The sequence below is a fragment of the Selaginella moellendorffii genome, unplaced genomic scaffold (assembly GCF_000143415.4).
Source record: "Selaginella moellendorffii unplaced genomic scaffold, v1.0 SELMOscaffold_89, whole genome shotgun sequence".
NCBI classification, from domain to species: Eukaryota; Viridiplantae; Streptophyta; class Lycopodiopsida; order Selaginellales; family Selaginellaceae; genus Selaginella; species Selaginella moellendorffii.
In genome coordinates, this window is record NW_003314350.1 from 503,174 (window position 1) to 527,203 (window position 24,030).

The 24,030-nt window shown below is 48.4% G+C and overlaps 5 protein-coding genes across 5 annotated transcripts; 2 read left to right on the forward strand and 3 right to left on the reverse strand.

Moving 5' to 3' along the window:
- Nucleotides 1–6,698: 6,698 nt before the first annotated feature.
- On the reverse strand, nt 6,699–7,772 carry LOC9638862 (gamma-glutamyl peptidase 5). Its single transcript, XM_002988566.2, has 4 exons — nt 7,374–7,772; nt 7,163–7,318; nt 6,939–7,106; nt 6,699–6,892 (listed from the first exon to the last, which is right to left on the reverse strand). Exons 1-4 carry the CDS (start codon nt 7,761–7,763, stop codon nt 6,794–6,796), a joined length of 813 nt encoding a protein of 270 aa, XP_002988612.1. The 5' UTR covers nt 7,764–7,772; the 3' UTR covers nt 6,699–6,793.
- A 2,051-nt stretch (nt 7,773–9,823) lies between these two features.
- LOC9638863 (leucine-rich repeat receptor-like kinase protein THICK TASSEL DWARF1) lies at nt 9,824–13,573 on the reverse strand. The gene is made up of 3 exons (XM_024662326.1): nt 13,225–13,573; nt 9,899–13,148; nt 9,824–9,839 (listed from the first exon to the last, which is right to left on the reverse strand). Exons 1-2 carry the CDS (start codon nt 13,555–13,557, stop codon nt 9,912–9,914), a joined length of 3,570 nt encoding a protein of 1,189 aa, XP_024518094.1. The 5' UTR covers nt 13,558–13,573; the 3' UTR covers nt 9,824–9,839; nt 9,899–9,911.
- Nucleotides 13,574–13,995: 422 nt separating this feature from the next.
- On the reverse strand, nt 13,996–19,777 carry LOC112341744 (putative uncharacterized protein MYH16). Its single transcript, XM_024662353.1, has 5 exons — nt 18,197–19,777; nt 17,984–18,137; nt 14,398–17,720; nt 14,284–14,328; nt 13,996–14,231 (listed from the first exon to the last, which is right to left on the reverse strand). The coding sequence occupies exons 1-5, from the start codon at nt 19,660–19,662 to the stop codon at nt 14,072–14,074; spliced, it is 5,148 nt and encodes a 1,715-aa protein (XP_024518121.1). The 5' UTR covers nt 19,663–19,777; the 3' UTR covers nt 13,996–14,071.
- Nucleotides 19,778–19,921: 144 nt separating this feature from the next.
- Nucleotides 19,922–21,127, forward strand: LOC9638864. The gene is made up of 4 exons (XM_002988478.2): nt 19,922–20,233; nt 20,310–20,438; nt 20,491–20,657; nt 20,731–21,127. The coding sequence occupies exons 1-3, from the start codon at nt 19,955–19,957 to the stop codon at nt 20,641–20,643; spliced, it is 561 nt and encodes a 186-aa protein (XP_002988524.1). The 5' UTR covers nt 19,922–19,954; the 3' UTR covers nt 20,644–20,657; nt 20,731–21,127.
- A 166-nt stretch (nt 21,128–21,293) lies between these two features.
- LOC9638322 (cytochrome P450 71A1) lies at nt 21,294–23,319 on the forward strand. Its single transcript, XM_024662354.1, has 3 exons — nt 21,294–21,299; nt 21,862–22,647; nt 22,699–23,319. The coding sequence occupies exons 1-3, from the start codon at nt 21,294–21,296 to the stop codon at nt 23,317–23,319; spliced, it is 1,413 nt and encodes a 470-aa protein (XP_024518122.1).
- Nucleotides 23,320–24,030: the final 711 nt, after the last annotated feature.

A 24,030-nucleotide genomic window follows, 5' to 3' on the forward strand; every position in this document is an offset into this window, starting at 1 on the left:
ACACCCTTGGAATCATCACAAGAGTTTTGTGTGAAGGCTGGCAAGCCTGAGGCACATATGGCTGTCCAATTGCACGTCTTTCTACCACCAACAAAAGAAGCCCCTTCACCATCTCCTCGGGACTTTGCACCCTCTGTTTTCAATATTTATACATACATGTGTTTCCATAATTTATAGTGTTTCCTTCAGGAAATTCTGGAAGTTGCTCTTCTAGCGAAGCTTTTGCTTCATTGACTTCAGTGATCTCTGCGGCAGAAGCATCACAGTGATGCACAGCAATGTCATTCGTGAGACTGAACGCCAAGAATGTGATCCGGATCCTCCACTGCAAACATCTCCACTCTCATATTCTGGGACAAGCCAAGTAGTGTTCCTCTTTGCGCACTGCTCTCATTTAGAAAGATGATCAAGAGATGGTATGATGAAGCATACTTAACTTGATCGCACAATTTGCATGACTAGCAGTCCTTTTGTTTCATTTCAGCTGAAAGTAGGGTACATTTCTTTCGATCAATCTAAAAGTTGCAAAGATTTTACCTGGACCAGGTGGCTGAAGAAAACGTTTATTTTAAATTGCAAATAGCTTGATCCATGCCTCGCTGGTTCTCTGACACAACAAAGCCACTGTAATCAACCAATTGCTGCTAGCTGGAGAAAATGGATCAGGTTTAATTTTAATATAGAATTGTGAGTGCATGGAATATGGAAAGGGAATATAGAAATGTGCATATCAATTAGCCCAAAAACCTTAGCTTATATACAGGAGCGAGTGGTCCGGATTGAAACCAATCCGACGGCTACCAAAATCCACTATGCTAATATTAGTATACGGCATCATAACCGTACACTTGGCCCTCACATCATCCCCTCCTCTCGGAATAATGGAAGGCCATCAGGGTTCTCTTGTAGATGGGCCGGGATCTGGAGGAATGTCAGGAGGAGGCATCGGCGGATCTGTAGACGGTATTAACTGCTCCTGATCCCTTTGTATGAAGTGTTTTAATCGCTGCACATGCACAATCTCCGGAGGATCGGCCTGCTGGACGTCATGCCGAACCTCATAAACTTGCAGTCCAACTTGCCGCAACACCCGATACGGTCCTTTCCACTGCGCAAGGAGCCCCTTAGATAAACCACGTACCGTAAGATGGGGAAAACGGACTAACACCAAATCATCCACTTTGTACTCCGTAGGTGGACGATGATGGGAGTTGTAGCGCCGTTGTTGTCCCACTTGTACGCGGCCTAAGTGTTCGGCAGACTCTGCTCAGACAAGTGGAAGAATGCTGGTCAAATATTGATCCCATGACCTAGCATCAGGAGCTCATGGCAATTGCGAAGGTAAACCCAACTCTGTTGGTAATATTGGATCATGACCATATAGAAGTTTATATGGTGAAGCACCAACAGAACTCTGCACCCCTGTGACATATGCATACCGAAGAAATGGCAAATAACCATCCCAGTCCGAATGCTGAAAGTTCACATACTTCGCAATCATCCCTTTGAATGTTCGAACGAGCCGTTCCACTAGACCGTCTGATTGTGGATGATAAGCACTCGTAAAAGTGTGGCGTATCCCCAACCGAGATGTCAAAACATGAAATACCTCAGCCATAAATGCAGGACCATTATCCGAAAGAATCCGCTCTGGACAAGAATGCTGGAACACCACTTGATTGAGGAGGAAGTATCCAACAGTAGTTGCAGAGGCACTAACCAGAGCACCAACTTCCACCCAACGAGTCAAGTAGTCAGAAGCAATAATAACATACTCATTGCCAGCAGTCGATCGTGGAAAAGGTCCCATAAGATCAAACGCCACCAACTCAAACGGATGGGAAACTACAATTGACTCCAACCGTCCTTTCGCAGCACAAGGGGGAGTATTACGAGCTTGGCACCAAACGCAACTACGCACATACCGGATAATATCACGTCGCATCTCCGGCCAATAGAAAGACCTACGCAGCTTCTCAGTGACACGACAGTGTCCCATATGCCCACCTAGAACAGGAGAATCATGGTAGGCATGGAGAAACCGCGGAATAAACACCGAAGGCACCACCAACCGTAAATGATCATTAGGATCCGTCCCCACAAAATAAAGAAGGCCATCTTCAAGGCGATATTGAGAATGTAAATGCCGGAAAGGCAAGTCATCAGTAAGTGATGCAGGATTCTCAAACCCATCTCGAAGCCTTCGAATCCATGGCTCAATCTTTTGAGCCTCGCGAACCTTATCAAGAGAAGGTAAATCTTGCTCTACGCCCTGTGGACACTAAACGTCAAGGACAGCAACCGCTGGCAGCACAGAATCCTCATCTAGAAAATCCACAGACGCTGGAACAACAGGTTCGTCAGAAACATGAGAAGTGAGTGGAGAAAGAAGAGGAGCTCGAAAAAGGGCATCAGCATCAGCCATAGAACTCCCTGGGCGATGAACAACATCGGAATCATATATCTGAAGCTTCAAAGCTCATCGAGCCGTACGACCAACCAGGTCCTTCCGCTTCAATAATGAAGTAACAGCAGCATGGTCACCTTCAAGTAACGTCTGAGAACCATGTAGATATGCATGAAGTTTCTCGAAACCCCAGACTGCTGCTAAACACTCCTTCTCCGTCGTGGAGTAGTTTAGCTCCGCTGGTTGTAATGTACGGCTTATGTATGCAATGGGATGGCCCTGACCAGGCACACTCGAGCTCTCTTGCATCAACACACCTCCAAGACCAATGTCAGAAGCATCTACACGCAAAATAAAAGGTTGAGTGTAGTCAGGATATGCCAAAACCGGAGGAGTCATCAATAGCTCTTTGAGATCCACGAACGCCCGCTCACAATCTGGAGACCAGATGAAAGATGACGTTGATGACTTCAGCAACGCTCGCAATGGTGTAGTGCGATCGGAAAGATGATCCACAAAACGACCGAGATACTGCACCTTACCCAAAAAGCATTGCACATCATTCACACACTTCGGAGTAGGGAACTTTAGAACAGCCACAAGTTTGTCAGGATCAACTTGCAAACCCTCACGAGAAATACAGTACCCAAGATAAGTTGTGTCCTTAGACCCAAACACACACTTTGACTGCTTCAGCTTTAAACCAACATCACGTAGCCGATCCAACACTTTACAAACATCACGAACGTGCCCCTCCCACGTCCCCTATGAGTGGATCAAGACATCATCAATGAAGTCAGCAGTCACCTCCGGCATATCGCAAAGAACCTCGTCCATCATCCGTTGGAAAGTTGCTGGAGCATTGTTCAAACCAAACGGCATCACCAAGAACTCGTACAAACCAAATGGTGTACGAAATGCAGTCTTAGGAATATCTTCTTCGGCCATCAGTACTTGCCAATACCCAGAAGCAAGATTTAGCTTGGTGAACCAACGACTTCACCCCAGACGATCCAAGAGATCAGCAATGTGAGGAAGAGGATACACATCTGGGATCGTCACTTCGTTTAACGGACGATAGTCGATGCAGAAACGAATACTCCCATCAGGCTTCGTCACAAGATGAGTTTCACATGCCCAAGGACTCCGCGACTTCCGAATAACACCCTTTTCCAGCATTTCCTTGACGTCTGCTTGTAAAATTTTGATCTCCTTAGGTGGCCGACGACGAATAGGAACCTTGATTGGACGAGCATCCCCGGTTGGAATCGGATGACGTGTGGCAATCTTGGCCCCAGATGATAGGTCAAATTCAAAGAGATCAGAATACTCCTTCATGAGCCGGTCAACTGCTGCAACACAAAGATCGTCGGAGGGATCGGAAAAGGGAAAAGCAGAACAAAATGGAAACACAGAAGGAAAAAGTGGGGGAACAAAAGTAATGGAAGCAGAGGTAGAAGTAGAGGGACGAAGGGGTATGGAAGTGAGAGGAATGGATGAAACATAAGGAAGTATGAGACAAGGGGGAGAAGCCTCAAAATCACACTTGGCATGATTGCGCTGCAACCAATCCATACCAAGAATGAGGTCAAAAGCTTGACTCGGCACCACCCGCAACGACTGCAACTCAAGCTCGAGATCACCCACACGCACAACCAGGTCCACCTCATCCCGTGCACATGCATGTGTACGGCCGTTGCCATAAAGAATGAAAACTAGTTCTGCCGCACGACGCAAGTGTAGATGATAACGTGTGGCAACAGGTCGAGCAATAGAAGATTATCAACCAACACGGAGAGAATAATAGGAGACCTCTTGTTATAAAAACGAGCTTGGAAAGTAAACACTGGATGAACTGGTGCCGAGTGAACCCCTTGATGATACTCCCGAAAGAAAGATGGAGGGGTCACTGATTTATTCGCACAAGGTCCCTCCATTACTCGCGCGACTCCTCGTTTCCCGGATGCATCTTGGTGTCCAGACCTTCCACTGCAGCAGCACCCAGGGGACGTTGCTGACGCCAAGGTCTCCACCCAGGAAATGGAGGTCGCCAATCTGGAAAATGACGGCAACGCTGATAAGTATGACCAACTTCATCACACGCCCAGCAGCGAACATCACGGCCACGACCACGTCCTCGCGCTTGTCCTTGGACTCGAGCAGCAGCAGCATCAACCTCCATTGGAACAGGACCATCACCCATAGGAAGTGGAGCGGAAGGACGTGCAGCGAGAAGTGGAAGAGGCGACGTCTCATAACGTTGTGCCAAGCGACGAGCATCGTCAAGGGTGGCAGGAGCAAGTGCATGCACAAGTTTGACAAGATCTTGACGAAGTGCTGGCCACAACATTCCTAGCTTGATCCGCTCCGACATATTTGGCTCCGCACGAAGCAAAAGACTTCGGAAACGAACGCCAAACTGCATCTGGCGAAGACGATGCAATTGTTGGAAAGCATCATCACAATCATCGGCATGTCCGAAGGCGCGTTTGAAGACGTCCAGGAGAACACTCCAATCCCCACGAGTGGCTGTGCTCAAACCATTGTACCACTGCAACGCCGTCCCTTGGAGACATGTGGGAAACTCACGCAACTATCGAGCATCATCCCAAGAATGATATGTGGCAATCACCGTAAAGTGATCGAACTAATGGTACACGTCATCCCCAGGATTCCCGCGAAAGAACTCCGGCCGAACGCGAGGATTGGCACCAAGAGCAGGAGGAGCTGTACCACGTGCCGTGAACGCCGCCATCAACTGAGTTTGGTTGTTCAATTGCAAGCGCATAGCATCAAGCAATTGAACCAACTGCTACTCTAGAGTCAAAGGAGGAGATTGCGGATCGGCCATGAAGATGAACGAAAAAGAAAGAGCAAAAGAAGAGAAATGACAAAAAAGCTGGAAAGAAATGGTAGATCTAGACAATGCAAAAGCTAAATTTAAACCAAAATTCTAAAAGGAAAGAACAAAAGAAAGGAAATGGAAAAAGCTAGATTTAGACGATGCAAAAGCTAGATCTAAACCGAAATCCCAAATCCAAGCACTCCCCAGGGACAATCAAAGGTGCCCCTCACCTCCACCAATGTGAGTGCATGGAATATGGAAAGGGAATACAGAAATGTGCATATTAATTAGCCCAAAAACCCTAGCTTATATACAAGAGCGAGTGATCCGGATTGAAACCAATCCGACGGCTACCAAAATCCACTACGCTAATATTAGTATACGGCATCGTAGCCGTACACTTGGCCCTCACAGAATATATTATTTTCCAATTTAATGATTTCTATTTTTGGCTAAAATTTTAAGGACCAACAAATAATGACCTTCTCGAATAAATTGCAAAATGCGGCAAACAAGAGCAATGCCTTCTCTGAGCTCGTCCGTCGGTGAGGAATCAGCATCTGCTTGAGGAGTTTTAAGGAATGGCTGGCATGCACTTTTGGTTGCTAGCTCAAACAGGTCTCTAACATTTTCTTGTGGCTCGCTGTCACTAAAATTCGTTTTAACTATTGCTAGTTCTTCATCGTCCAATTTGACGAGGCCAAGAACATCTCTCCCAATATTTCTCCAAGGTAGCGGATAAGGTGCACAGTTGGATTCATCCATGCCTTTACAGCCTTTCTCAGGACAGAGGCAATGTTATTGGGGTAACTTACTACAAAGGCACAATCCAACGCAGCCTGATAAGCTTGTTTTGGATCATCACATTTCTCGATTGACAAACTGAGAGCCTTGTCCAAATCACTGCCATATCTCGTTTTGAAGAAGAAACATTCAGGTTGTAGCTTGACGCCGCCTCCAAACTAATGAAGCGTTTATACTCCCAAGAAGAACTTATCTCCAGTGCCTTCTCGTAAACATATGGCTTTTCAGCAACGTCTGGATGCTCCTCAATTATCTCGCGGAAGATCTTCTGTCCACGATAGCACCTTCTCAAACACCCCAATCCCACGTTTATAGCCCAAGGTTTTCATCGTGTCCATGGTGTCCAAAATCGTATCACAGACAAAATGATCTTTCCAGTCAAAAGAAAATGCAATCGCTCGCGTGAAAGTCTCCTCATCACACGTCTCATCCAAAGATTCCAGCGCCTTGAATGCCAAGCGTTCGTCAAGAAGCCTTTGGACCATTGTGTTATTACGCCTCTTCCCGCTCAGATTGTGAAAAATCAACGCGTCAAGCGGCAAGTCCGAGAAGAGTTGTGGACATTCTTCGTGGCGGCCAAGCCCATGGCACAGATGGCTGTCCAATTCCACGTTTTCTACCACCACCCACGAACTTTGCATCTTTTCATCCCTACCACCTTTGTATATATAATATATCCCATCTTAACCAGGTTTTACCACCTTTGACTTATACACATGTGTTTTCCAATTAACCTCTTAATCCTTCAGGAAATTCTTGCAAAGCTCACTAAGCTGCTGCCTATCCTCGTCTTGAGCTGCTTCTAGCGAAGCCTTTGCTTCATTGGCTTCAGTGATCTGTGAGGCAAATAGCATCAAATCCGAGTAAAGCAAAGTAGCTTACCGAGAGGGCCTGCGAGGCACGACGCGATTCGATTATGTCGAGCAGCACATCCTTGGTGAACTCCGGGTGGCCTTGAATGCCAAGAATGTGATCCTCCACCGCAAACATCTCCACTCTCGTGTTCTGGGACGAGCCAAGCAGTGTTCCTCCCGGCGGCAGCTCAAGAACCTTGGATTCCAAAAGATGATCGATCTAGGCAAGAGATGATAACGAATCACACTTACTTGATCGCGATGGCTTTGCAGGACTCGCAGTCTCTTCGGGATGTTCCTTCCATATCGCTTCAGCTGAAAGTGGTCGTTAGTGTACATTTCTTTCAAGCCAACTTCCCATCCCACGGGAGCTCTTCCAGTCACTCCTCCAAGCGCGCGGCTCAAAACCTTGAAAGAAACAACCAAAGATCGCGATCGATCATAAACTTGCAGATGCTTTTACCTGGTGGCCGAAGCAAACGCCGAGAATTCTCTTTTTCTCTTCGTGTAGATCGCAAAGAACTCCACAGAGCTGCGTGATCCATGCCTCGTTCCCGTGCGCATCGTACGCGCTCCCAGACACAACAACGCCACTGTAATCAGCCAATTGTTCCTCGCTGGGGAAAATCCCATCCACAACGCGGAAAGTTTCCCATGTCTCACCAGGATCGCTCAAGAGCTTGACGAGCAGCGCCCCATAGCCGCCGTGCTTGCGCTCTGTGTAATCCGTGCCATAGCCGGCCACAAACACCGCGAATTTTTTGCCAGGAGATCTCGCGGTGGCCGCCGCCGCCACCGCCGCTCCAGGGTGGACACTAGACGCGGCGGGAGAGACGAGCAGCCCCAAAACCATGCTAGGGCTCTTCTACAAAAATGCCAGGTCATCAAACTTTAAGCCACGTAATTCAGCTATTTTGCCATATATATATATAATACATATAATATAATATACATATTATAGTTCTCACGGTTACAGCAAATACCCTACTGAATCAAAGTGGCCAGAGGATATTTACAAGCCCAATTGGATCTTGGGAGTTCCCATAGTTACCAATTTTGAGGCAATCTGGATCATTTGCAGAGCAGCCATCACAAATGCAGTATTTATTGAATTTTTTGTCATCGGTGTTATTGCAGTTGTGTTGAGGATGAATTTTAGAGGATTCTGAAACACCACATAAGAAATCTAGAATCTTATCTTTTCATACCTTGAGTTCCAGTTCCATTGCTGCTAATTAGCAAGCAAAACATTAGAACACAAACTAGAATCCTTCTTCTTTTTCTTCTGAGCAAATTGTGAGAAAGTGGTGCCAATTCATTCATGTATGTGATTTCCTGGGTTGCATCTGTGGGCACACTGATTTGTGATACCTTTCGAAAGTTGCTAAGTGGTTGTCGAGTTTTCCAAAGATGCTCAGTTTTGGCATATTAAATTTTAAGAAATGGCCTGCTCTACTCAATGGTTTGACTTTAACACGCTGGTGTTTATTTAATATGTATATGATTTAATTAGTAACTATATGTTTATAATTTTATTTTACATTTATACATACGGATTTTGATACAAATAATCTAAAATGTTACGATTTAACTTTATAAACAGTAATTATGTTAAAACTTAAAACCGGCTACAACTCCTTGCGTTTTGAAATGGACAAAACGTATGTGCTTTGTGAACTCAGCCCTGGCGCACTGGCCAAATATAAATGTAACTCTTTAGTCTTTTCACATAAAAGCTATGGCCAAGGTATCACTTGTAATTTGTGTTTTACTCATTTGCTTGCTGGTAAGCAGCAGCGCATCTGATCAAGGTAAGGAATGGAACATCTACTCTATCATAATATTTCCTGTCTCCATATTTTTAATCTGTGAACTAGACATGGACTCTCCTGAGATTGATCCTCAGCACCACGATCATTGTATTTGTGATGGCTGCTGGGCTGGAGAAACCGCTTGCGAGGTCAAGGGCGTGTGTGGCGAATGCGTTGGAAAAAAAGAATCAAGCTTTTTAAACTGCTTATATTATAGCAAACCAAAAGTCAACGTAATATCAAATCTCCTTTCCATAGTTTCGATCTTTACCTGGAGAGAAACGCTCGAGAGTGGGAGGATAGCAATCTCTCTCACTTTAATTCATAAGCTTCGCTAGACAAAACAGAAAGAAGATAAACCTCAGCGAGAACTTTGAAACGACTTTCCTGGAGGAACCGACTCTGCCTCAAGTTGTAATTCTCGCCACCTTCGTAGAAGCCAGTTGCGATGCATTTGTCTCCCGACAGACCAAGCGCACGCACGAGAGAGAGAGAGAGAGAGCCTGTAAAAAACTACGACCCGAGCGCGAGCTGTAAGTAAGCTGGACCACATAAGCGATAGACATGAGAAGTATTTGATAAACTTACTTGTGTTGGCGCTCGACTAGACAAGTATGCCGACCTTCCACATAAAAAACCTTTGCACGAAGCAGCGTTGTCTCCTCACCGTGTTGAGTTGCCGCGCTATAAATTGCTCGCTTCTAAACGTACTGGATACTTCTCTTTCTTCTCTCTGCCTTGAAGTTGTGGAATCGAGAGCTTCAGCTATGGCTAGAATTCCTGCTGGCTGCTTCTTCCTGATCGTAGTGCTGCTTCTCCAGATGCTCGCCGGTGCTCGATCGGCTTGTAACCAGGCTGAAATCTATGAGAAGTGTGTCCCCTGTGTCAAGTTTGGGTCCGTCATGGAGAAGCCCGACGTCAACTGTTGCAACGCCGCCAAAACGATGACTCCCGACTGCTTCTGCAGCATGCTGATTGCCACCAAAGGACGACGAGCAAATTCGGTGATGAAGTCTTACGTTTCCAGCTGCAAGTTTCGCGTTGCTCCAGGCTTCAAATGCTACTAAGGAGAGGTCTTCCTTCTTGATGTCTCTCTCTCTCTCTTTTTTTCCATGTTCCTGTACATGTTGTCAGTGCTCTAGCTCTTGAACAAAGCAATAGAAAGTAAATATCTTACCTGAATGGTCGATCTATCTCTCCATCATGTCGTCTGACGGCAGGCTGATTTTCTCGCTCTGTTGATCCGCCCTGTCGGTTAAGAGGAGAAGCTGCTTGGACTCCTCCTCCTCTCTGAGCAAGCTTTCTTGCAGGAGCTCGAGAAAAGCCACGACTTTACTCATGGAAGGACGTCTTGAAGGCCAATCGGATGTGCAGTGAAGCGCCAGCTGCATCATTTGCACTAGAACTGGTCCCGAAGAGGGGCTCGAAGACGCCAGCTCGCTGTCGAATGTTTCCATGCCTTTGCCTTGCTGGTTCATAGCTTTCACCCATGTAGTCACGCTGACAATCTCTCCCAGGTTCCCCAAGACGAGTGGCTTTCTTCCCGTGAGCAGCTCCAGGAGAACGATGCCAAAGCTATACACGTCTGTTTTCTCCGAGAGTCTGCACGTCGAAACCACCTCCGGGGCGATGTATCCCAAAGTTCCGGCTATGCCTGTCGTGAGATGAGTGGCATTGTTCTCAACGAGCCTCGCCAGTCCAAAGTCGGCGATGTGAGGCTCCATGTCCGAGTCTAGTAAAATGTTGCTCGACTTCACGTCCCGGTGGATGATTCTAGGCGAGCAGCCTTCGTGCAAGTAGAGTAGGCCTCGAGCAGTCCCCACGGCAATTCTAAGACGAGCCATCCAGCTTAGCAACGTTGATGGAGAGGCAGAGGCGACACCACCACCGTGGAGCACGTCGTGCAAACTTCCACATGGCATGTAGTCGTAAAACAGGAGTTTTTCCTGAGCGCTGCAGTAGAACCCCTTGAGCGACACCAGGTTCCTGTGCTTGATGAGACCAAGAGTGCTTATCTCCGCTTCAAAAGATGGATCATTCGCAACGTTCTCGTTTCGCAGCCGCTTCACTGCCAGGTGCGAGCCATCGGGTAAAACTGCATCGTAGACGGCTCCAAAGCCGCCCTTTCCCAGTAAGTGGGAATCGTCAAAACCGCCTGTTGCAGCGACGATGTCGTCGTAGTCGCAAACAAAGTTGTTGACGAACACCACCATCTTGCCGGGAACATTTTCTGACGGATCATACGTGACTTGAACTGGACGCAAATGGAACCACTTGGCCAGCAAAACAACGAAGACCAGCACCGCCAACACTGCCACAGCCGGCCCAAGCACTGTAAGCCATTTCTTCCAGTTGTGAAAGTCTGCAAGCGTGTTACCAGCCTCCCCTGTTGGATCTGCTGCCGAACACCTCGGGAAAGGGAGCGGAGGACCGCAGAGCCCGGTGTTTCTAGCAAAAGAATCCGCCTGGAACCTCAAGAAACTTCCGAGTCTCGGTATCTCCCCAACAAGCCCGTTGCTCGAGAGGTTGAGGCGCATCAAACTAGAGCAGTTGCAAAGAGTTGGCGGAATTGTACCAGTGAAGTTGTTCTTGTCCAGCAGCAGCACCGTTAAGAACAATAGAGAGCCAAGACTCGAAGGTATGTTGTTGGACAGTCGGTTGGAGCTCAGGACAAGCTCGCGAAGGTCACGTATCGCACCGACTTTGGCAGGAATGCTACCGGAAAGCATGTTTCCTTCCAAGTTCAGCACCTGTAGTTGAGCTAGCGAGTCCAAAGTTGGAGGTATAACTCCCGTCAGCTTGTTGTGTGCCATGCTTGCGAATTGGAGAATAGGAAGTGTTGTCAACTCCGTCGGAATCGAGCCTTTGAGAGCGTTATCGTTGAGAGCCAGGGATAGAAGGCTCTTGCAGAGCCCGATTTGCGGTGGAATCTTGCCTGTCAACCCGTTGAAGCTCATGTCGAACGTTTGAAGGTGCGTCAACAGGCCGAAACTTTCTGGTATGGTGCCTGTCAACCTGTTGTGTCCCAGCCGAATAGCAATTAAGCCCGAGCAGTTCCCCAAACTCGACGGTACTTTGCCTTCAAGTTGGTTGTTTTCCAAAACCAGAGAAGCCAGGAACGAAAGGCTACCGAGCTCCTCTGGAACAGTGCCCGTCAGGAGATTATCCGCAAGGTTGAGCACCGTCAAGAGCGAGCAGTTCCCAAGCTCGGGTGGAACAGGACCAGAAAGATAATTTCCGCTCAAGTCCATGGCCGACTGGTCCGAAACAAAGTGGACGTGCTCTGGAAGGCTGGAGTAGAGAGGAAACTGCAGCAGACCGAGTTCTGGTGGGATTGCACCGCTTAAAGAATTGTTGTTGAGGAGAAGCTGCGACAGCCCGGTTAGAGAGCTCAGTTCTCGAGGAATTGTACCTGTGAGGTTGTTGTTTCCCAGGTTTAAAAACCGCAGCGACCGGAGCTGTCCAAGCTCCGGTGGAATACTTCCTTGAAGCTTGTTTTGCTGAAGAAAGAGTGCCTGCAAGTTTGGGAGGAAGCCGAGCTGCTTTGGAATGGAGCCCGTCAACTCGTTGAAATCGAGGTCCACCTGAGTGAGCATTTTGAGGTGCTCGAGGTCCGCTGGAATGTGTCCACTCAAGCTGTTGTTAGGAAGGTACATGAGCCGTAGGGAAAAGAGGAGGCCAACCTCGTATGGAATTGCTCCAGAAAGCCGATTGTATCCCAGTGACAGTACCTCCAAGCGAGAGAGAAGAGAAATATCTGGAGGGATCGGGCCGGACAGATTGTTGAACTGCAAGTCGAGATGAACCAACGACGTCATGTTCCCGAGCTCTGGAGGAATGCCGCCCGAGAGCTGGTTGGAGCTAAGTTCCAGAATCTCCAAGCTCTGTAAGTTTCCAATCTCTGGAGGGATCGGACCCTGGAGATTGTTGGAGAAGAGCCTGATAGCCGGAGGCCCGTTGAAGTACGCGTTGGTCGGATTCGAGGAGCAATACTTTTGAAGACAAGGCAGGAGGCCAATCTCGGGTGGTATCAATCCCGACAAATTGTTAGAGTCGAGGTAGAGCACGCGTAGCACCGGAAACGATCCAATCGCAGGAGGGATGGAACCCGAGAGACTGTTCTCCGACAGCACCAGAGCTTCCAAGTTGGTCAGGTTGGCGAGCGTTTCAGGGATGCTACCTGTGAGCTCGTTGGAGAAGAGTAGAAGAACTGCCAGCTTCTTGAGCCTGCCTAGCTCCGGTGGAATCGGTCCAGTGAGATAGTTGCTGTGGAGGTAGAGTGCCTCCAGGGCCGTTAAGTCGCAGAGCTCGGCTGGAATCTTTCCAACAAGCTGGTTTTGCTGGAGATAGAGCACTGTAAGCTGTGTCAAGTTCCCAATCTCTGGAGGAATAACACCAGTGAGGCTGTTGTTTGCAAGTGAGAGTGCCTAGAAGATGGCAAAGTCAGAACAAACTCCAAAGAATAGAGAGAACTTTTTTATTCTTCTTGAATGAAAACCATACCTTGAGCTTTTGAAGAGATCCAAGCTCCACTGGAATCGTCCCCCATAAGAGGTTGCTCGAGAGATCTAGAGATACCAAGTTTTGGAGAATGCTGAGCTCCACCGGGATTCTCCCCGAAAGCCTGTTCCCGGGAAGAGCTAGCTTCTCAAGCTTGGACAGAGAGCCAATATCACCCACCAGGAAGCCACCATCGAGAGAAGCCTTTGGCAGGACGATCGACACGACTTGGACGAGGCCAGTGGAGTTGTCCCGGCGGCATTTGATCCCCACCCAGCCCTGCGCGCCGCAGGGCGTCCCCTTGGATGGATCCCAGCTCATCAAATGCTCGGCCATGTCGTTCCAGGCGGATTTGAGCGCCAGTAGCGCCCACGTCTCCTCCTCCACCTCGAAGCTCTTGATCGGGTCGGCATTCTCGTCCACAATCTCGCTCCCTGCAGCGCATATCACGAATCCCAGGGTTAGAATCGCGATGAAACGCGCCAGATCGCTAGTCATTGCGAGCGCAAGATCAATCGCTCGATCGATTACACCGCGAGAAATATTTTCACATTTCCCGCGATCTCGACGATGATTCCTAGCTCCCAGCCAGATAGAACCAGCGCGAAATCGATCGATCAAGAAATATTTTCACACATTCCCCTGTCCTCGATCTAGCTGCGATGATTTCTAGCTCCCAGCCGGAGGATCACTCACCTCGTTATCAAGCGCGTCGCAGAATCCGGAGAATGGGAAGAGCGTGGCGCCAGCATTCCACGATCTTTTTCCTCGCTCTCCCAAGAACCCTAGTTCTTCCATTCTAAACAGAGTACTTTATAGTTTTACATTGGTCTTTTCTCTGTCTTATTTTTTACACGTCGCCGAGATGGAGAACTTGGAATGGAGCTCTCTCCACCGGATTGGGAGAAGCAGCCTCAAAATTCTTGGCAGTGGCATCGAAGTTCTTGATCGCAGCGCTCAAAGCAATGCTTGGAACATTTTCTTTGCCATCGAAATCGATGCTCTCGCGTCTAAGTTATAAAGAAAAACTTTAGAAAGCTCTAAACCAAAGAAGCTACGTACCTCGGACTTTCATCACACACTTTGCTCGCTGATAGTGAGCTTCTCCTGCGAGGAAGATGAAAGAAATGTAAATCTTTGCAGGAAAGAAAGCTAGTGGTTTGATCGACTAAGTACCTCGAAGAACGCACGGAGCTGACCGGCGAGGCGTCGTCCTTGCCAATCTCCAGCAGCGCTTTTCCCTCCTGGAGAAGATTTTCGTGGAGCATGAGCATCTGCTGGACCAGGCATTTGCCGTTGAGCTGCGCCCTCTGAAGCTCGCACTGGATCTCTTTCAGCTTGCTGCTGGTGATGGACGCATCCTCGTGAGAGATCGACAAGTCCCACTCGAGTCTCTCGATCTCCTTCTCGAGCCTGCGTTTTTCTACCCGGTAGTCCTCGATGCTGCCCGCGTCCTTGTCGTGCTCGACTTTTAGCTGACTTAAGCACGACTCCAAGTCCAAAAGCTCCTCCTCTTTCACTTTCACCTCGTTTTCCAGCTCCGCACACCTGTTTTTGAGTTGCACTCGTTCCCGTTCGGCTCTTTCGAGGTTGGCCTTGGCTTTGGACACTTCGATAAGTCCCAGCTGCTGTACTGCCCACTCCGATGCGTCCAGCCTCTCATCTTTGTCTTGAGCAAATGCCATGAGCTGCGCCAGCATGGACTCCAGTTCCTTGATCTTGGCATTCGCTCCTTCCATCTTTGCACTGATCTGGTTCCCAAGATCAACTTTGAGCTGCAGGCCGGAAACCATCTCCTTGCTCGATGCAAGCTTGGACTCTGCGCTGGTCAAGTCGCTGAGAAGCTGTTGTCCTCTTGCTTCGCTCCTCTTCAACTCCTCGGCAACCTTCGAGACCTTCACTTGCAAGCTTTGGACCGTAAAGTCCAGGTGGCTGTTCTTCTCAGTAAGATGCTGGATCTCTTCTTTCGCACAAGCTAGCTGGGTCTCCCGGTTGCCAAGTTCCTTGACCACAAGGTCCATGTCTGCAGACTTCGCATGGAGCTGGTCAACACCTTCCTTCAGCTGAAACTCAGTCGTAGATAGCCTCTCTTTCAAGGCTTCCACCTGCTGAGCGCTTTCGGCCCGTACAGAGACCAAGTCCTCTTCCCGGGAAGCCAAAGTCACGCCAAGAAGATCGTGCTGAGCCTTGCAGCTATCCAACTCCGCAACCGTCTTCATGAAAGAGCTCTCCATTATCTGAAGAGAGGTCTGCATGGCTTCGGCCGCCTCTCTCTGAACCTTCGCTTCCAGCTCCATACGACTTAAGGTAGCACACTTGTCTTCGAATGACGATGAAAGTTTCCCGAGCTCGCTGATAAGATCCTCCTCCCTTATTCGCCAGCAATTCTTCCTGTCCTCCAGTTCAATCATAGCCTGCTTAAGCCCAGTGATTCGTTCCTCTGATTCTCTTTTCTCCCTGCAAGCGACTTCCAAAGCTTCCTCCGTCTCAGCCAATTTGGTTTCGACCGTCGCAAGCTTTTCGTCCAGAGCTGACCATTCCGCTTGTCGCGCCTTCAGGGAAGCTTCTAAAGCCTCAATGCTCGTTCTTGAAGTTTCGGCTGCCGAGTCCAGTGTCACCTTAAGGTCACGGAGCTCGCGAAGTTCGTCACTGATGCAGCAGAGCTGAGACTCTTTCTCCTCAAGAACCTTGGACATGAGCTCCATCTCTTGAGCTCTCATGTTCAAACGGCTCCAAGCGTCTGTCAGTTGAGAATCGGATATCGAAAGCTTCTCCCGGAGAAGCTGAGCTTCCGAAGCTGCTGCTGTCCGTAATTCCTCCTGCTCCTGCTGGCTTGAGCTTAATGCTGATTCCAATGCATTCCGTTCATGCATGCAACGCTGCAACTTTCCAACCTCTTCCTGCAGAGATGACTCCAAGTCTTGGCATCTTGCTTTCAGCCTGTCTACCTCCATAGCAACAGATTCCAAAGCAGCATTTCGATCTTCAAGAGAAGAGGACAGTGCAAAGACGTCGTCCGTAAGAGCGCGTTCTTTCTTCTCCCAGTCGGATTTTCGGATCTCAAACTCAACCAGCGATTGCCTGAACCTTTGAGCCTCCTGCTGCAAGTTCTCGTTGTCCTCGAGTAGAACTGTAAGTTCTTCATCCTTTTTAGACAGGCTGTTCTGCGATTGCGTAAGTTTCTCTGAAAGATCCAGCAACTGTGCTGCAGATTCAGCCAAGCGAGAGTCCAGTGTCTTCTGTAGGCGCTGTGCTGTTGTGTTGAGCTTTTTGTTTTCTCGTCGTAATTGTTCGACCTCTTCGGACATGGCCCCGAGCTTCTCGTCTTTGATGTTCGCTTCATTCGTCAAAGCCTCCAGTTCTTCGGTCTTCATCTTCAACCGACTGGCTAATGTTTCTAAGCGCGACTCGACCGCTGAGAGCTGCAAAGCCTTCTGTTGTCGCTCATTCTCATCCTGTAGTGCTTTCAACTCTCCTTCACAAAACTCGAGAGAAGTTTGAAGATCCTCACACTTCTTCCGGTAGCACTTGAGCTCCTCAACCTTTTCTGTCAAACAGGTTGCCAGCTCCTTACATCGTTCCTTTGCATCCCTTGCTTCCTTGGTGGCAGATTTCAAAGCGGCGCATTTTTCTTCGAGAGAAATAGCGAGCTCCTGAACCTGTCGAGTAAAGCTTTCCTCCTGTTTGATCCATTCAGCTTTCCTTTGCTCAAACTTCTGCACGGTCTGTTTCAGCAGCTCATTCTGCTCGACCAAAGTCTTCCTGGTTTTCAGTAGCGACTGCAGCTCTTCCTCCTTCTCACCGAGCTTCCCATGCAAAACGCTCACATTTGCTTCCAAGCTCGTTACTTCGGCTTCTTTCACGGACAGGCGTTTGCTCTGACCAGCTACTGTCTCTTCGAGTCTCTCGATCGTCGACTGCATGCCACGAGCTTTTTCGCGAAGCTCGACAACATCTTCGTTGAAAGAAACGAGCTGCGTATCTTTGCTCTGGACGTCCTTCTTCAGTGCCTCGAGCTCCACATCCTTTGCTCGAGTTCTCTGCTCGAGGGTCTGCTCCAATGCCCGACACAGCTCCCTGTGCTTCGCAGCATCGGCAACAGCATCACCCAAAGCACCACACTTCTCCTCTAGCGCGAAAGATAGCCTCTGGATCTCTTTGAGCGAAGCCTCTTCCTTCTCTACCGACAAGCTTCGCTGCCTCTCGAGGTCCTTCACAGCGTCACATAGCCCATCAATCTGCTCGCGAAGGGACTTGTTCTTTGCAGCCAATGCCGTTGTCTCGTCCTCCTTCTCGCCCAATCTCCCCTCCAAGCCTAAGATTTCCACTTCTTTGCGACCCAACCCCGATTCCAGCCCCCGGATCCTCTCCTCGAGCCCACCCAAGGCCGATTCTAAAACCCTATTCTTCTGCCCGAGGCGGAGTACCTGATCGTTGAGAGCCGCGATCTCCCCGTCCTTGCTCTCGAGCAGAAGATCCATTGCCCCCAAATCTGTCAGCTACACCTGCGACCAAAAGATTTCAAGCGCCGAGCTGAGCTCCAGATCTAAGCAATGCGCGAATCCATCGTACCTCTAGGCGTCGGCGCCGCATCCACGCGCCACCGCTTCCTCTCGCCAAGCCCTAGCGACGAGATCTTCCCGCTTTAGCAGCCATTTCGAAAATGCTCTATCCCGAGGTTAAGGTTAAAAGAAAAGCTTTGTATTAACTTAGGTGTAATAAAACATTTTAGTTTAAGAGATTAAACAAAAACCCTTTTTTACTGTCGCTGCCTCTTTGGTATCACGCGAACTGGTTCTTCAGTGATCACGGCAGTATCCCTGCTAGCAAGATCAATTTCCTTCTCGGCTTTTATATCGAAATTCCGGCCTCTCTTATTGCAGCTCTTGCCTTGGTCGTCGATCATCGAGTTTTTCCTGGGAGAAAAACTTACAATCTCAACGATCTTTGAATCAAAGTAAAGAACAAAGCGTACCTGAGAACTGGAAGCTCGAGAGAATTGGAATTCTTCCCTGGAGACGAACAGAAAAGTTTCTTGTCGTCGTGACCACGAACAAGGCTGCTCTGGAGCGAGAGCATCTTCTCCATAAGATCTTTGGTGTTCATCTTCGTTCTCTGGAGCTCCAGATGGATCTGTTTGAGCTTGTCGTCGTGACGAGAGATCACGACGTGGTTGTTCTTGAGCTCGTCGAAACCGGCGATTCGTGACAATGTTGCGTCGTGATCCGCCTTCAAGCCATCGTACTTGGCTTGAGCTAGCTGCAAGTTTTCCTTCATCGTCTCGGCCTCGCCTTCGACCTTTCTCAACTGCTTTCGCAGCAGTCTCGAGTATTTCTCCATGTCCGCCAGCTCGTCCTCCTTGAACTGAAGCTTCTTCTCTAGCTCGCAAATCTCCTGTTTGAGCTGGACGTGATCCTTCTCGGCTTGAGCTAGGCTGGCCTTAATCTTGGACAGCTCGAACAATCCCAGCTGCTGCACGGTCCATTCGGAAGCATCCAGCTTCTCGTCCTTCTCTCGAGCGAAAGTGATGAGCTCACCCAGCATGGACTCGAGCTCCTTCATCTTCGCATTTGCTCCATCCAGCCTCTCAGCCACCTCGTTGCCAGGATCAATACTCGTCCTTAAATCCGAAACCACTTCCTTGTTGTACGCAAGGCTCGTCGCCGCCAGCATGCCCTTCAAGCGATGGCGTTCTTCTTGAGCCTCCCGGGTCTCCTCCACAAGCTTCGACGTTTTCTCACGTAAATCCCCGGCCTCCTCCTTCAAACTGGAAAGCTCGGCGTCCTTTGCGAGGAGAACTTTCCTCAAGGACACATTTTCCACCAGTTTTTCTTGGAGCTCACTCGTAGCTCGATCCATTGCTTGCCTCAAGGACTGGAGCTGAGCGTCATAGGCCATTTGGGATGCTTCGCGAGCTTCTCTGCTACACCGCAGCTCCTCGATCTTTTCTCGCAGCGAGCTTTCCATCGCGCGCGACCTGTCTTTCTCGATCCTGGCCTCCACACAAGCGCTGTTCCACTCCACGCATTTGTCCTCAAGTTCCGAGGCCAGCCCCTGGATCTCATTCACGAAAGCCTCCTCTTTTCTGCTCCACTCGGATTTCTTCTCCTCCCATTCTTTCTTGAGCTCCAGAATCACCCGATCTTTCCCCTCGCTCTCTCTTGCTAGCGCGGCCACTTCTTTCTGGTTGTCATCGATTCTTCCCTGTGACGCGCCCAACTTCTCCTCAAAGCTCAAGACCTGGGCTTCTTTGTAGGTGAGGCGCGTCTCCAAGGCGCGCACTCTCTGCTCCAGGGCCGCGTGCTTCTCCTGGAGCTTCCGAAATCCATCTTCCTCCTCATCGGACTCCTCCGATTCTTTCGCTGCCGCTGGACTCTTGCTCGGATCGCCCAAGCCGAAGCGCTGGAAGCTCCTCTTCCAGATCTCGACGCTGAAATTCATCGCATTCTCGAGCTAGCCATCCTGCATTCCCGCGGATGGATCTGGGGCGCCTACCTGGAGATCGCCAAACCCTAGCGCCTCGACGATGTCGTGTGGGCGGGAGTGAGAAGACATGCTTCACACTTAAAGAATGATTCTTGTTCTCTCCACTTCTTGGTCTTCTTTAACGCGTCCCTGGCAGGAATCGAACCCCCGACAGTACCAAGCTAGAGATTTTTATTTTTAAATTTTGATGACGTGGCTGGTTTGCTGACGTCACTCATGCTTCCAGCTCAAGCTAGGGTTGGTGGCTATGGCGCGGCGATTGCTCGTAGCGATGATCCAGCTGCTTGTGATCGCTGCTGTGGCTAAGAAGGTCCGGATTCCCGATCATCTGGATGATGTCGTTGACGATGAGGAGGATGAGGAGTGGAAAATGTGGGGGAAGAAGGCCGTCTCCAAGCCCGTTTTTGATCCTCCGCCGGACTTCACAGGTATGACGCCCGACCAGATCCAGGCGGAGATGATGAAGCGCCACATTGGTCCCGCAATGGGATTCGTCAAGCTCCGCTTGGATGTTCCACGATCAAAGGTAAGGATCGAATTTCCTTGCTTGTTCTTGTTAGTTTAGTCGGGATTTAAGTCGAGATTTTGTGAATGCTGATTAGGAGGAGCTGCCAGAGCTTGCGAAGAAATGGTCGCGGCTTCTTCGCACTGGAGGCATTGGTGCCAGAGTGACTGCCGTGGATTTAAACACCCTCATGTTTACACTAGATAGCGGAAAGGAAACCACGGAGGTATGGATTTTTCCAGTATTGATATCTTTTGTTGATCTCTTCTTTCTTTCAGCTCAAGGACTTTTTCCTAAGGCAGCCAGAAGCTTATGAAGTGAAAATTGGGCAGCAAGCTTTTCGGCGCCCTGGAGATCCTCCGCTGGAAGTTGTCATTGAAAAACGGAAGCTGGCAAAGGAGAGAAAGCAAGAGCCAAATGACGAACTCTGAAACTTTTCTCAAAGGTATTTTGCTCTCGAATTTTACTTCGTGTGTTGAAGTTCTTGATTAACATACCGGTTTCTGTTTTCGTTGCAGACGATGTACTCTCATTTTGGACGTGTGGAGTGAAACCGTGGTGGAAAACCATGGTACCTCAAAGGAGTAGCCGATGTTACACGTAATCGAGGGAGCAGCGGAGGCACACTGATATTATCAACGCTGAGGTACTAAGGGGGCGATGACCAGAAAAAATCTAGCTTCTGGTCAGGCCTCGCTGGAACTCGAGGAAGCGGCAAGACGCCATTGCCATTTTGAAGCTTCTGTGAATTCAGGGTGGCCGTGAGGAAGAGTTTTTAAGCGGCTGGTATCCATAAAGGGTGATATTGAAGCTTGCACTGAAAATGTTGATAAAAGACAACACATCTAGAACAAAAATGCACATATCATAGCTTGAGATTTTTTATTTTTAATAAACAGATATAAACATTGTGAATTAAGCTGATGGGACACAAAGGTTATAGTGATTGAATGGCATCTCCTCATCATTCTTTTCCATTTGGTTTGAGCCATCTTCATGTTAAGCCATCACAGACTGATAATATTAACAAAAATTCAGGAAGTAGTGATCCTCTTGACTGTGTATTCCACAATTCGGGAAAATGGAGGTGAGTAACCTGGTTTCTTCTTTCTTTTCCTTCTTCTTTTGAGGGATTAAACCGGGTTGTGTACAACTGAAGCAACGTTTCCACCATTTCTGGCAAGAGCTGCGCCAAACCCTGTGGCTCCATGTCTGATGTGCAGGACCACTGCCGCGATCGCCACCGTCAGCGCGTAGATTCATTGTGCTTGATGCGTAGACTAAACAGCGGTCTCAACAGTTTTGCTGACTAAACAAGGACGGCCGTGAAGTCACTTCTAAGAATTCTGGTGCCACCCTTTAATATGGTGACTTTGACTATATGACTTGTAAAAATTTAATTATGAGTGGAAATTTGTGGACACTTCAAAGTCTTGTGATGAAAATAATATGGTCAATTCAAGCATGCAAGAACTTCGATATATAAGTATAACGCGAGTTCTTGATCCAAACAACACGGTGAAGTCACCCAATTCAAAGCTTCTAGATTTCTAATTGATGGAGTTAGCACTCTCTAGTTTCCCGCTTCCTTTTCTCTTACTAGTGCTCACTGGAGCTCTTAGCATTCTGGTCACTTTGTGGGATAAAAGAAGAATTTGCCCCCATCTCCAGGATGGGCACTTCCATTGATCGGCCACCTTCATCTCATTAGGAAGCAGCCACATCGAGCTTTGCAAGCACTCTCCAAAAAGTATGGGCCAATTATGTTCTTGAAGCTTGGGATGGTCCCAAGCATCATTGTCTCCAGCCCAGAGATGGCGAAAGAAGCTCTCACGAACAATGGCTTGGCATTTGCTTCGAGGCCATATCTCTTGGTCTCCGAGATTATTGGGTATAATTTCCAAAACATTGGGATACACTACAGCGAGCACTCAAGGAGGCTGCGTAAGATGTGTGTGACTGAACTTATTGCTCCCCAGAAACTGGACTCCTCCTTGTGGGTGAGGCTCCAAGAACTCTCGAGAGCGTTTCGTATCTTACAACAGTCTTACGAGGAAAATGTGGCTGTCGACATGAGATATCTCTTCTCAACTTTCACATTCAACGCCTTCACAATGATTCTGATGAGCAAGAGATACTTTGGGGACACCACTGATGATCATGATCAACACATGGAGCTTAAACATGTTATTAACGAAATCTTCAGCCTGACAATCAAGTTCCACATCACCGAATTTGTTCCATCGCACCTCAGGCGCTTTTTCGAATGGGTCGATCCGACCATCCCTCAGTTCAAGAGATTGCACGAGAAGCAAGACAAGTTCATGAAGAAGGTCATCGAAGAACACAAAGAGCCAACTGATCGTCCCAAAGACTTCATGGACGCACTGCTCGAGAGTTTCAATGCAGAAGACACTGTAAAAGCGTTTATAACAGTAAGTTCACTCTGCATATAAACTCAGTCCTTATACCATCGTGGTTGACAGGAGTTGTTGCTAGCATCTGATTCAACGGCCGTGGCTGCTGAATGGGTGATGGCACAACTTCTTCATAATCCTCATGTTTTGGAGAAAGCTCAACTCGAGCTCAACCTTGTCGTGGGTCCGAATCGCCTGGTTCAAGAGTCTGATTTCTCAAAGCTCGAGTACTTTCAAGCAATCATCAAGGAAACCTTGAGGCTTTGTCCTCCAGGTCCGCTCCTCATCCCTCGCAGCTCGGACGTCGCTTGCACGATTGGTGGCTACTACGTTCCCAAAGGCTCAACACTCTTTGTCAATGCTTTCGCCATTGGACGCGATCCAAGTATCTGGGAACGCCCCACAGAGTTCATGCCCGAGAGATTCCTTGGGAGATCAGTGGATTTCAAGGGCCAGTACTTCGATCTCATACCATTTGGATCGGGGCGGAGGATGTGTCCTGGGATGCCACTCGCATTGAAAGCGCTTGAGCTGCTCTTGGCTAACTTTGTCCATGGATTTTATTGGAGCTTCCCTCCCGGAGAGATCCAAACTCTTGAGGATTGCTTCGAGACGACGCTGGTGCTCAAGTCTCCTCTAAAACTCCTGGCAGTTCCAAGACATTCAGCGTCTGTTTATGCTGAAATCTGAACTGATACTGTTAAATAACGTGGACATATCTTCTTGTGGAATATTTTCTAAAATAAACGTTGTTTCTTAATAAATCGGCAGGACTCATCTAGTGTGCTGTTCGCTACTGAGGCCTTCGGCAGTAGCTTGCTTTCAAGGCTTCCAAAGGTATTCGGCATACTGGAAAGAGATGAGGTCGCGAATAGCGCATTGCATCATGCTGTTGACCACACCAATCAACTCCACAAACAAAATTCATACAATCTGGGCGATGGATTCATCTGAAATACCAAGCAAGCAAGCAGCCATTTGAAATTTCTATGAAGTTCTCGCATTCTGCATTTTTCTTTACACACTGCCAAGGAAAAAAATGCCACTCACGACATCAAGCCACCTTCACTGCCACCTTTTAGAATTTTCTTCTAGATATGGATTTGATTGAAGCTTTTGGGGAGATCCAAAATCCTGACGCTTGCTTCGAGCTGTTAAAGTCTTGTGGGAGCAGTGGCTTGGTGGGTTCATTTGTCGCCCCCCTCGGGTCACGCTATGACTGCCGACCTGTCAAACTGTATACATAGGTAATAAAGTTTGTTTTTAAAGCCTAAAAATCTTAGTTAATAGTGGTCCAAATTAAAATTAAAATCTTATTATGCTAGTAATAATATAGTACATTTATTTATCACAAATTTTGTTTATTCCACTTTAATGAAAATGGAGACAATGGTGCTTGGC

Bases quoted from the DNA above. Each gene is read 5' to 3' on its own strand.
- LOC9638864 (XM_002988478.2), top strand. From the start codon at position 19,955: ATGGCGCGGCGATTGCTCGTAGCGATGATCCAGCTGCTTGTGATCGCT. The intron at 20,234-20,309 runs GTAAGGATCGAA...AATGCTGATTAG, and splicing joins TGGATGTTCCACGATCAAAG to GAGGAGCTGCCAGAGCTTGC. The intron at 20,439-20,490 runs GTATGGATTTTT...TCTTTCTTTCAG, and splicing joins GCGGAAAGGAAACCACGGAG to CTCAAGGACTTTTTCCTAAG.
- LOC9638862 (XM_002988566.2), bottom strand. From the start codon at position 7,763: ATGGTTTTGGGGCTGCTCGTCTCTCCCGCCGCGTCTAGTGTCCACCCT. The intron at 7,319-7,373 runs GTAAAAGCATCT...GTTTCTTTCAAG, and splicing joins GCGTTTGCTTCGGCCACCAG to GTTTTGAGCCGCGCGCTTGG. The intron at 6,893-6,938 runs GTAAGCTACTTT...TTTGCCTCACAG, and splicing joins GTGCCTCGCAGGCCCTCTCG to ATCACTGAAGCCAATGAAGC.
- LOC9638322 (XM_024662354.1), top strand. The intron at 22,648-22,698 runs GTAAGTTCACTC...CGTGGTTGACAG, and splicing joins CTGTAAAAGCGTTTATAACA to GAGTTGTTGCTAGCATCTGA.
- LOC9638863 (XM_024662326.1), bottom strand. From the start codon at position 13,557: ATGGCCGAGCATTTGATGAGCTGGGATCCATCCAAGGGGACGCCCTGC. The intron at 13,149-13,224 runs GTATGGTTTTCA...GCCATCTTCTAG, and splicing joins GATCTCTTCAAAAGCTCAAG to GCACTCTCACTTGCAAACAA.
- LOC112341744 (XM_024662353.1), bottom strand. From the start codon at position 19,662: ATGAATTTCAGCGTCGAGATCTGGAAGAGGAGCTTCCAGCGCTTCGGC. The intron at 17,721-17,983 runs TAAAAAAGGGTT...TCGCAGGTGTAG, and splicing joins TACCAAAGAGGCAGCGACAG to CTGACAGATTTGGGGGCAAT. The intron at 14,329-14,397 runs GTACTTAGTCGA...TCTTCCTCGCAG, and splicing joins AGCTCCGTGCGTTCTTCGAG to GAGAAGCTCACTATCAGCGA.